General features: G+C 36.3%; 1 protein-coding gene across 1 annotated transcript in view; it reads left to right on the forward strand.

Moving 5' to 3' along the window:
- Window positions 1-11,504: 11,504 nt before the first annotated feature.
- LOC123264423 (mannosyl-oligosaccharide alpha-1,2-mannosidase IA) overlaps window positions 11,505-13,288 on the forward strand; it is a 174,393-nt gene continuing 172,609 nt past the window's right edge. The window contains exon 1 of the mRNA XM_044727727.1: window positions 11,505-11,537. Within this exon, the coding sequence (XP_044583662.1) occupies window positions 11,517-11,537 (21 nt within the window). The 5' untranslated portion in view covers window positions 11,505-11,516. The remainder of the gene's footprint in view (window positions 11,538-13,288) is intronic.

Here is a 13,288-nt window from a genome sequence, read left to right on the forward strand (position 1 = left end):
CTATTTCCAAATCAATTTTCCATAAGTTTTTAAATTAAACCAAATTCAATTATTCAAATCGCTTTTAATATCAAATTAAGTACCATTTACCATTTTCTGGATATTGAACAGCTGCGGAACCTTAGATTTTACCAGTTGCTCATAAATATTTTTTATTATTAAATTATATTTAACTTTAATCATTATTCCGTAGTACATAGTTATTGATTAAATTATAAGATTTAATTTACACCTCTGTTATATTTGGTCAAGATCGAATGAAGTTTCTTGAAACTTCTCAAACGTAGATAATGTTGACTCATAAAGAAAAATTATTCACTTCAGTTATAACTAGAAACTTTTCGATAATTAAATAAAAACCAGAATGATAAATTAATTAAATGTAATACAATATTACTTGTACAAAGATAGTAAATAATATAATACGAAAAATTTTCTGGAGTATTGAATTACAGAATATTGTGACTGACAATAACTTGGGTTGATGGATGATAGAAAGAATCAATAGTCTGACATATACATATATACATATTTAATTGAAATCAGAATGTTATCGACCAAAACAATGTTATATTTTTTATTACATTTATTTTAACATGCGACGTTTCGTCAGTTTTATTCTGATATCATCAGGCACCTATGTGTTTACAAACAAATAAAAATAAATTAACAATTTTTTCCATGTTGAATTAAAATACTCAATACATATATCAAAAATTAATAAATACCTTTAAATCTTACAATATAAAAAACACATAGTTTTCAATTTAAAAAATTGCTGCGCATGACATTTTATATTTTTACTAGAAACTTGAATAGCGTGTTACGCGCGCGCCTTAATTCTAACCAATAAGGAATCAGGTCCCATTTTTTTGCAAGTTTCGACTATTGACTAACTTCACACTCCCATGTATTTTTATTGTAGGGATAAACAAAAAAATGATGAGTCCATGATGAATACAACAAATACAACTAAACATATCCATTTAAATAAATTCAAAAACCTCATCAACAATATGTTTAAAAATTAGTCTATTACTCTCTACACTGAAAAAAAAAATTTTTTTCTACCTAGAATACTAAATATTTTACTCGAGTTTTCTTGATTTAAAAAAACTGGTATTATTAACCTTAAAATATCACGTTCTGTTATAAGGCTAGTTTTTTGACATTGAGAAAACTGTATTCTTATAGTTAAAAAACTTTCGTATTTTAATCATAAGAATACCAATTTTTTATTCATAAAGAAACATTTTCTTGGTAGAAAAAAACTTTTTTTTCAGTGTAGTTAATATTGATAAGTAACAAATTATCAAGAATAACCTTCAAATAAACACGACGTTTCAGTCATTGATTTTTGGAAGATACTAACGTTAAAAACTGCCGTACCATAAGTCCTAAGTATCCGGGAAAAAAATGATCAGACCTGATCAGAAATGAACAGACATGAATCTTCAGGCCTGATCAGACATGAAAAATGACCATGCCTGATCAGGCATGAATTGACCCGATCAGGCTTGACCAGACATGGTCATTTTTTATCCCAATTTATGCATGATCAGGTCTGAAAACCCATTATTACTTCTAATTAATTATTTTGCTTAGTTTTGTGGATATAGTACTTGATAGAGTCATACGCAATTCTCTATGATGAATTAAAATACAAAAAAAATGTCTCCATATAATTTTATGGCTATAACACAAGCGGTCACCCGTCCAACTACTAACTATGCTCAATGCCGCTTCACTTTAGTGATCTCCGTGCGCTTTAAAGTTTCTGTCTGCTGTGCTGCTACCTTAGATAAAAATAGCTCTGTGAAGTACATAACGTATTTAATCAGTTGATCATAAACATAATATAAAAATTGATTTTATAATATATTTTGATATATTTAAGGGGATCCGGTGGTCTAGCGGCCTAAAATTTAAGCTGTTTTAAAAATTTTATTTCTACATGAAGAAAATGACTAATGCTTTCAATTTTTTTTACACTCATTCTATTACTTATTAACTACACAAAAATGAAAATTAAGACAAAAAAAAAATTTTTTTTTTAATTAGAAAAATGACGCTGAAGTTCCCCTCTCCAAAAAAGATGAACCTGACTGGTGGTGGTGATTAATCTCTCTCTCTCTCTGATCTGAAATACAAAATAAATGACGGATTTTTAATTAGTATAAGTATGGTTATCATCGGAACTAGCATGAAAAAAAAAAAATATTTGACAAAACGGCGCGTAGTTTAAAGTATTTTCTGAAGACGAGTTCCAGATTCGTACTTTTAACAGAACAGGTATGATCAGGCCTGAGCGTATTTAACGCTTCAGACATGAACAGGCATGATCAGGTCTAATTTCAGGCCTGATCATACATGAACAAGCATGGTTAGGTCTGATCATTTTCCTGGGTAACTGATAGTTTCAAACTAGATGGCGTGTACATATATACATACATGCATGGAGATGTGGTGAACATTTTAAGAAATTTCTCTAAGACGTCATAAATAGTACACACTCGATCCAGATACCCGAATGATCGATTGCAGAATTTTAATGCTACCACTTCAATAGCAACCGAGCCAATCCGCCGACGACGATTTCAGCGGTGGTTTTTCTTAGAAATCGAACCGCTACCACCCACATACCATTTCTCGTGAAGTGTAAGAAGAGGACGGATAAATTTAAGCTGCTTGGGTAGATGAGTTCCAACACTACATATAAAGTGAATACATAGAGAGAAATCTTGAAGTATGATGATTTCAATATTTACGTAATTGATACCAATTTTTAATTATTCATTACTAGCTTTTACCCGCGGCTTTACTTGCATTGAAGCTACTAAATAAGTATCAGAGATCATTACAATAAAAATGAATCTTTTCAAACAATTTTTTTATATTTCGTAAAAAATAAATTTTTTTTTTCATAAAAAGTATCCTATGTTACTTCTAATACCTTCAAGAATATGTGTACAAAGTTTCATGATGATCAGTTAAGTAGTTTTCGCATGAAAGCGTAACAAACAAACTTACATTCACATTTATAATATTAGTAGGGAAGTAGGGATTTATAGAGTTAAACTTCAGTAGAAATACAATTAATTTTTTCTTACTTAGCTTAATATACTTTTCAATTTGGGAGCAATTGGAATAACAGTGATTGGTATTTTTTAAACGAAATTGTTTTTTCTGATTTTTCGAATATGTTGGAATCAAATTATTTAAAAACATTGTTAGAAATGAATTTTACAAATTCAAATGTCTATATGCATTACTACAGAAATATAACATAAAATATTTATGCATATAAACATACTGAAATTTATAATCAAAGCGATTGTTTCAATTATTCGATAAAATTCTACTATATACAACTAAAGATATTTTTAAAATAAAGCAGTTTAATACTAAATAAAATTTACATATAGTTTAATAATTACATAGAGTATAAAAATACAGAAAATTCGATTAACTCTTGCTGAAAAATGAAACTTAAATAGTCGACGATTAATATTAAGTCAAGCTTCATGAAATATTTATAAATCTGTATTTAAAAGAATGATTTATGTTCTTTTTATTACTCAATCATGTGTGATTTAAAAATTCAGAAGGGAGGAAGCGAAAAGAGATAAAATAGGGTGTAAGGACTCTCTAGAGATATCGTTAACTATTGTCATTTATATAGAATATGTATGTATCGATAAATTGCGGGCAGCGTTGCTTGATGCTTTTCCGACAATTACACATTCTGCTATTTGTAATTATGACAGATTGATGTAGCACATGTTCCTGGGGATTAATTACAAAATTATATAAATTTCTAATTATCAAAATTCTCCGGCATATTATATATTACTTTATATTAATAAAATACTACTGCTATGTTATAATTACTTTTGTGAATCCATGAAACATTTTTAACTTCCCGCTAAGAAAATTGAAAATTTTCAAAAATGGGGAAGTTATTGTTTTTACCCCGTTTTTCGGAAATCGAGTTTTCATCAGATCTCGACGTTTTGAGGTCCTAGAAAGCTTCCCTGACTATTCCCGCGATGGTGTCTGTATGTCTGTAGTATGTGTGTGTGTGTGTGTATGTGTGTGTATGTGTGTGTGTGTGTGTGTGTGTGTGTGTGTGTGTGTGTGTGTGTGTGTTTCAGAGGGGGGAATCTTTTTTGCGGATTCCAGGCATAGCTGTTTCGCCTGGATATGTGAAGACTCGACGCAGCGTCATACTAAAACTCGACGCTAACGCCCCTACTCACTAAACCTTAAACCCCTTTTCTTCTTTCCTCTAATCCCTCATGGGAACCGCCGTCAGGCATTACTTCGTGAGGGGAGGAACTAGCTACTGCTCTTCCTTCTAGTGGCTAAGGTGTTAACTACCTTCCTTCTATCTTCTGATATTTGCTCTTCTTCTTTCGGCGGATCGCAAGTCTTTGAGGACTTCTGTTGCAAACGTGTTGGTAGCGTTCCAGGCAGCTTCTGATGACAACATTGCTTCCACTAGTGAATCTGGTTGCATTCTCTGGTTCAGGATCCTCTACAACTCTTTACGCTGTGGATCGAAACGAGGACATACAAAGAAGACGTGCTCCGCATCTTCATCAACTCCTGGGCAGGACGGGCACTCCGAAGAGTCATCGTGCTTAAAGCGGTGTAGATACTCTCGAAAACATCCGTGTCCCGACAACATCTGCGTAAGATAGTAATTGACCTCGCCATGATTCCGGTTAAGCCAAATGTCGATCCGAGGTATGAGGTGGTGCGTCCACCTACGCTTCTCTGCAGCATCCCATTGTAGTTGCTATCGGCCTATGCTGTTTTGCCGTTCTTCAATTCTAAGTTCTTCAGGGCTCAGTGCAGTTGACTTTTTTCGTTGGTAAAGGGCTCGTCTTTCCTCTGCTAGAACTCTAAGAGGTAGGGTTCTGGCAATGACGGACACTGCTTCTTCTGATATAGTGCGGAAGGCACTAGCTACTCGTAGGGCTCTCAGTCGATATACTGATCCAGCTTTTCTCCATGATTCTTGGGTTTCCAGTGCATCAACCCAAATGGATATTCCGTAAGTGAGCACTGATGTGACTACTGATGACAATAGTAGCCTCCTGCTCTGCATTGGGCCTCCGATGTTAGGCATCAGCCGTGCGAGACTAGCCCTCATTACTGACGCTTTGGCACTGATGTGTTCCACTTGCTGCTTGAAGTTGAGTCGGGCATCCAGCATCACTCCCAGAGGACCTAAAACTGATCCCTGTGGCACTCCTCCGGAGATTTCGTACTCTTCCGTACCGTTCTTCGTGTCATATTTCAGAATCCTATTCGTGAAGTAGCTCGCTACCATTCTGCGAAGGTTTCCTGGTACGTTTTTTTCTTCTAGAGCCCGCATAACGCAGTCCAAGTTAGCGGAGTTGAAGGCATTCTTAATGTCCAAAGCAGCCACCAAGCAGTATTTCTTCTTTCCACCCTTCCATCTCGTTCCGGCGATTGCATCCTTGGCTGTATCAACAACCAATTTGAACGCATCCAGAGTTGACCGTCCTTTTCAGAAACCAAACTGGTTCTCTGCCAGGAGTGGATCGACTACAGCCTCTATTCTCTGATGAATTATGCGCTCGAATATCTTGCCGGCCGTGTCTAACATGCAGAGTGGTCGGTAGGATGACGGTTCTTCCGGCGGCTTTTTCCCCTTCGGAAGTAGTACTAGCCGTTGCTATTTCCACTTCTGGGGAAAAATCCCTTCCTTCAGGCATGTATCGTAAACGTCCAGGAATAATGTCGGTGCTGCCCTAAGGATTGATTTCAGGGCAATATTAGGGATTCCGTCTAATCCCGGCGCCTTATATTTCCCTACTCGATTGCCTGCCTCTATCAACTTGTCCAATGTGATAGTTGGGATGTCTTCAGGGTTGAGCTGCTCCAACTTGTCGGTGAATATGGATCTTTTTCTACTTCTGCGACCAGTTCCTTCCAGCAGCATTTTTTGCTTTCTTTAATGGCTCTGTTTAGTTCTCGACGGGCTTTTTTATACTCTGCCAATAGCTCTGCGGAGTTAGGTCGTCTGTAGCCACGCTGAGACTTTCTTCTTTTTTTAAGACACTCTGAACGTAGAATGGTAATGTGATCATTCCACCAGTGCACCGAAGGTCTTGAATTCATGCCACGTTTCCGAGACATACAGGCGTCGCAAGCCTGGGTGACTCTTCTCATTAAGTCATTGGTCTTCTCTTCAGCAGTTTCTACGATGATCGAATCGCACTCTAGGGCTACTACTAAAGCAGTGAGGTCGAGAGATTTAACTTTCCACCCAACCGCGCTGGCGTTCTTGTTGACTCTTGTTAGATTCTAGCCAGTTGATATTTCCCATAGTATCGCACTATGGTCACTGGCTGTGTAGATGTTCAATACTTTCCAAGAAAAACCTCTTCGAGCTAAGCAACTGCTGATAAATGTAAGGTCGACAATTGAGTTTGCCTCTCCCTTAGTATACGTTGGCGTGTCACTGGTGTTAAGAAGGATCACATCCAGTGTGGCCATTGCCTCGAGAAGTGCTTTTCCACGTGTATTAGTGAACTTGCTGCCCCAGTCTGCTGCCCAGGAATTGAAGTCACCAGCTATTGCCACGGGATAGTGTTTTCTTGCGTCCTCAGTTAGCCGATCAAGGAAGTCTTCAAACTGTTCATTAGAGAGACTAGGTGGTGCATAGCAACTGTAGAAGCGGAGGTCATCTAACCATCTTGCTACGAAGCCGGCTTCTTTATTGCTAACTGTTCTCAGAAAAGGACATTTACCGCAGGACCAGATGACGGCTTTGTTAGTGCTGTCGGATTCCCAGGGTTGGTTACTCAGGTGTCTATAAGGCTCACTTATAAGTGCTACGTTTGCTTCTCATTCGCGCACAGTTTGCATGAGCAGGTCATGCGCAGCCTCACAATGATTGAGGTTGAGCTGCAATATCTTCATTTTCTTGACTTCGTTATCTTCTGGAGCGCTTCTTGGAAGACGGGGCATCTGTTTGTGCCTGCATGGTGAGCCGCCTTTTCTACACCGTGCTGTTCAACGCACAGTGCACATTTAGCTGGATTTTTACAATCAGCAATTTTGTGTCCTTCTTTTCCGCACCTTATGCAGTGCTTAGACCGGTCGACTTCGCTTTTGCACTGGGATCCGAAGTGCCCAATGTGCCAGCATTTGAAGCATTGTATGGGTCTTTTCGTTGCTCTCATTCAGCAATTGACCCAGCCGTTCTTTATTTTGCAGTTACCCTCCAGTAACTTTTGTGCTGCAGTTGCTGGTAGTGACACTGTGGCTGTCTGCGTACCCCTAAAGGCTTTACGGATCTTGATTGTCTCTAGTGGTCCTTTGCATATCACTTTGGTCTCCTCCTTAAGGATGTCTGCGATCGTCTTTTGGAGGGCTTGGCCTTTGTCAGTGCTCTTCCTAGAAATTGTAATCAACAAGTCGCCACTTCTGGTATTGTTGATCTTATCTACCGTTGAACGAACCTGCTCATCTGGGACGTCCTGCTTTATGCGACGCAGGATCTCGGCATACTTTGTTTTCTCGGCCGGGCGGATGATCAGTGCGTCGGGTCTGATCCATTTGCATGGTTTTTTCCGCTTAGGCTCTGGCCTGGGCTCCTTCGGCGGCTGCTTTGAGAGTTGCTCTCTAGCTAGCTTCCTCTTCTCCTTCTTAGACAGTACTTTTTCCCAATCAGTCGCCTTCTTAGGTTCGTCGCCCTGGCCTGCCAGTCGTTGGGGAGGGCTTTTTTTCAAGTCCTTCTTCTTTGAGACTTTGTCGGTTGGCTTTGGCGAATTTCGGTCTTTTCTCTTTCCAGGCCTTGTTTCAGTTTCACCCTTGTCCTCAGCAGCAGATTCGCCGTCACCGTCGGCTCCAGTGTCCATTGCTTCTTCTGATCAAGGCCTCGTGGCGCTGTCAAATTATTTGGCAACGCAGGTAAGCTCAAAGATTCGGGGACTAGATTAGACAGACATACGAACGAGACTCTTGTAGAAGGGATACGTATTATGGCTCAAACAGGTCTTACGGCTGTACCTCCCCGCATGGGCCCCGCTGGTAACTGGTCGGGTTGTCATTATATTACCGATCAGGCTAACGCAGTCGTTGAATGAGTTGATACAGTTAACTGAGTACGAGGACAGATTGACATTAAATTCAAATCAATTCACATCTGTCCTATGATAGCGTAAATGCTTGAGGGCAGGGTTTTTCCTTGCCCGCAAACTTGGCTGTGTATTTCCTACGTGAGGGTAGGACAGATATACGTGCGTGTATAGCTCTTTTGAGCCCAGGAAACGGCCTCTTCGGAGGTAGGCGAAAGCCTCGCCATAAATTCTTCTGTCCATTGCTTCTTCCGTCTCAACTTCAGTTTGAATGCGTCGTCGTGATGACTGCCATTCCTCGTCCAGTTTCTTGAATCATCCAAGAGCATTGACTACACCGGTTGTCTTGGTCTTTATCTCCTTGTGGATATTGACCTTAGTTTGGACAAATTCTTGCAGCTCAATGGTCAGCTTTTCAAGGCGCTCCAGCGCTTGCGTTCACTTCATTTCAGCGCTTGCTTCAATCGCTGCTTGTTGGGCATGAAGCCCGTTTCCACTCTTGTTTGTTTCCTGTAAATTACTCATACTTTTTGATTTACCAGCGCATCGTACGAAGTGGAGCGGGTTGCCATAACTAGGAACGGGTGTATCCTCGGAGATAGTACTCCTACCCCAGTTCCCTGAGGCCTAGCCGACACTTAGCCAGTCCCAGAATATACGGACGGACTAGACTCGCTCGGGGCGGTGAAGATTCCGATCTCTAACACTCACTGCGTACTTCCTGATCAAGGCCCGAAGTGGCTGGCTCCTGATCCGCTACTGCAACTTACACCTCGGCAGAGCAAGTTCACATCAGCCGTAGCCCGCATCGTCGGAAATAATCGACACGGGTTCCGGACACTCCCAGTGAGTTACAGCAGGGAACGATCGTCTTGCTAGGTCAGTTAGAGTGACCAACCTATTAAAGGGGTGAGTTTTGTCCACGGGAGCGTATTTTATTTGGCTCCTACCCTCTGTACCTCATCAACTAAGAGACCTAGTGTCATCCAAGGACAGCGAGCGTTCTCCCATCTGCTACAGGGAGACGCGCCTGGTAGCAGTTTCTCCTCTGCCGCAGGTGTGTGTGTGTGTGTGTGTGTGTGTGTGTGTGTGTGTGTGTGTGTGTGTGTGTGTGTGTGTGTGTGTGTGTGACTCACTTATAACTTTTGAACGACTAAACCGATCGGAATCTACTAAACGGCGTTCTAAAGAGTTCCCTCAAACTTAGATTTCCTGTGAATTTGAACCGATTCGGACCGATAGATTTTGAAAAATTTTAAAAAATCTCAAAAAAAATAAGAAAAAAATTTGTTTTGAAAATGGTTTTTTTGGAATAACTTTCAAACGGCTTTATCGATCAACTTCAAAAACTAATCAAGCTCTTAAGCTTGAAAACCACGTTGATTGCCACCAAGCTGGTCGAAATCGGTTGATTCGTTCGAGAGATATCGTGAACGAAAGAAAACCGACAAAAGTGTTTTTTCGGGATTACTCCGAAATTTTTGGTTCGATCAATTAAAACCTGAAAATAACTTATGAGAATGATAAAACTGCGTTGAATTCTGCCAACCGCGTGAAAATTGGTTGATCCATTCAAAAGTTATTGCGGTTTGAAAATTCCAAAAATAGTGTTCTATGAAACTTTTATCAAAGTTTTTAGCTGGGAGAGCTCAAATGCATAGAAATATTATTTCTTTGAACTCGGTGCGCTCAAAAATCTCAAAAATGTCATAAGTACAATTTTAAGCGCCCAGGAATGGAATTAGCGGGAAGTTCCAGGGATAGCCTTTAGGGTAAACCGTTTTTCTAATTTTTATTTTATAAATTGATTCTGGTTCAGTTTAACCAAATCTGAACAGATCAGATTTGATCAAATCAGATCAAATTTGATCTGGACAGATCTGGCAAAAATGCAGATCTGCTCAGATCTGATGAATTTGATCTGATTTGATCAAAACAGATCTAAACTTTTTTTCCCGGGTATAATGAAATAAGTAACTTCTTTATTATTAAGAAATATTTTTAATGCCAACAAAGCTTTATTAATATAAAAGAAATATTTGTTAGTACCAACAAGATTTATTGATATTTAATAAATATTTCTAAAGAGATTTTGTCGGTAGAGGGCTACACACGAGCTTGTAGTGGTGTACACGTATTAGAAAGAGCTATATACATGTGTGTGGTTGCGACGCCATATTGCTTACTCCGTTCTTACTTGCTTTTAGGTTATAGTGTTAATTATCATGTAATTGTATTTTGAAATTAAAAGAGCAGAAAATTTTATATGATGGATGTTTTAATTATTTTTGTTTATAAATATAAATATTTATGTATGTGTGTAGCTGCATGCAAGAACATACATCTATATATTTTCTTGAATTGTGTGACTTTATTAATTAAATTTTAAAAAATATTTAATAGATAATTTCTTAAATATAAAAAAAATTTGATCAAATAATAGAAAATATCATATTAAATATAAAATATACATTTATTAATTCTTAAGAAATGATTTATTAAATGTTAAAAAGTGATTTATTAACTTAAATATTAACAAATCTTTTTTAATACTAAGAAATTCTTCTATCAGTGTTTAATCACCACGATAATACGTATTTTGATTAGCAAAACTTGTTTTCACGCTGAGCAAAATGCCAAAATTTAGATGTAGCGATCTTAACTTTACTTTATTGACACGAATATATGTCGGTTTTGATGATCTTTTTTATTTTTAATTTACTAAACTATACTCAATTAAAAGGATTATTTGATAAATAGTAACAGAGCTTTCCATAACTGGATAGGAACAAATTTTGTTCCGATTAACAATTTGTAAGCAAACAGCTGCTTTCCATATAACAATTACCAATACAGGGTAAAAAGGAGCAATATGATGGCGCTACCATTACTTTTACTATTCTTTAATAACATAGGTTTTTATTCACAGGAATAAACTTGGTATTGTTGTAAAAAGTATTCCAATTTTCTTATAGTAAGAATAAGTCTTTTTATTGTAAGAATACTCGCTCAATTACACGTTCTATTCCTGGAGAAAAAATACTTTTTTCGTCAGTGTGTAAAATCCATCATTTTTATCATAATTTTTTTTATGACCTAGTAAAAAAGAATTTATCTTCTGCTGACTATAGCAAAATTAAAATAGAAACGGTGAATGCACAACGATTGGAGGGTCGTATGTTTTTAATATTTATAGAGTTTTTAAACCACAAGCTATCATAACTCGAGTATCGATAAAATTTTTCTATTATCCTCAGTTTTATTGATAACAGTAAACTGCACCAACATTTAATATAGTATACGTATTATTTATATATTATGTTCTTGTTTGTTTTAGGTAAGAATATTCCTTCATATTCATGAATATATACTATCTAAATATTCTGGCTCTACTCCGAGATGATGACGCTTAAATTTCTGGTGAGTTCTGCATGAACCTTAATACTTAATTAATATGGATTGCGAGGGTGTTAGGTGTTGACAATGAAAATTTTAAATTTCCGAGCTATAACTCCTACGTGCTCCAAATTTGGTAGGAATCTTCTATATGTGATGTAGAAATGATCTAAGAGTGGATTTAATGACAACCTACTCCAAATATGGATTGCGGGGGTGGGTTTAACTACGGAAATTTTAAACTTCCGAGCTATAGCATCTACAAACCCTAAATTTGGTAAGAATTTTTTATCCACCCACACCCTCCCACTTCTCCCAGAAGTTATTCTTGAGCCTAGAATTTTTTCTCTTGACTCAAGAAAATCTATTTCTTCAAAATGGTATTCTTGGTTCAAGATCTTTTCACTCAAATCCAGTTTACTTTTTTATTAGTGTATTAATAATAAAATCAATTCATTCGTGCTTTTATTAATTATTTTAAAATGATTTTTTCTTAATCATATAAAATAAATCCATATATATATATATATATATATATATATATATATATATATATATATATATATATATATATATATATATATATATTTATTAGAGTGGTCCAAAAAAAAAGTTTTTTGCCTATCATCTAAAAGTTTCTCTAAGGTATAAAAAAAATTCCCTTCAAAGCGCAGCTTGATATCTCAATTCTTCATGAAGCTCAATGAATTTTTATTTTCCGATTTAAATAACACTTAAAAAAATTTTATTTACCTTTTCATCCGGTACTACTACGAAAAAAAATTTTTTTTTGTATTTTTCGTCAATTATTCTTATAGGAAATTTAATAATCTACAAAAAAGTACTGAGGTAGTTTCTTCGTAATCTTAACGAGTAAAAAATTATTGAGCTTTAAATACTCGCACAAAAGAAAATTTGAACGAAGATAGTTTCAAAGCAACTTTTCGAAAACTTTTCGGTAACTGCATGTATTTATTTCAAAATTTATCAAACTAGTCTGTTTCTAATATAATTAACACATGTCTTTTGGTGAAGTATTAACTGTGAATGATGAATAATTTCTCTCATTACAATTTGGATATTTCTTCCTATGAGCAGTGATTTATTGAAATTGAACTTGAATTTCATTACGGAATCTGAATCAAGAGCAAGCTAGTACTTCCGGATGTATACCGAATTTAATTTTTTCATTTAAGAACATGTAGGGCAGGTGAATATTTAAATTTTGAACATGATGCTGGGACGCTTTTTGACCGAATGAAAAATCACGAAACTTTGCAGGAGTACATAAATAGAAGTCCTTCGTGAATTGATTCTTTTATTTTTAAATTTAATCATTGAAAAAAAAATGATAAAAAACAGGTAGAGTTCGTGCGTAAAACTGCCTTATCTCAGGAGTTATCACATATTTAAGTAAATAAGCTTGACTATAAAGAAATTGCTAATAAACATACAACCAATATATTCTTTGAGACTGATTTAATTTTTTGGTTATTTCTTAATTTAGTTTATATGACTTATAAGACATAATTATTAAAATTATTAAAATGCAGCTAGGTTGAGGTAAAAAACTAATTGTCAACAAAAAATTTAATTTACTATATATCTTCATGTAGGCCGCAAGAGAGTGCTAAAAGTAAATTATCTAGTTTAATTTTTTTAAGCAGTGGTTAGAGTATTTACAAAGTCTGGCAATCTCCCTCAGTACATTTAACATGTGGTTCAAATATACAAACCGATATATTAAATTGTCATTTGTTGTCACTGGTCCAGAC

This window comes from Cotesia glomerata, linkage group LG1, assembly GCF_020080835.1.
Source record: "Cotesia glomerata isolate CgM1 linkage group LG1, MPM_Cglom_v2.3, whole genome shotgun sequence".
Classification (NCBI taxonomy): Eukaryota; Metazoa; Arthropoda; class Insecta; order Hymenoptera; family Braconidae; genus Cotesia; species Cotesia glomerata.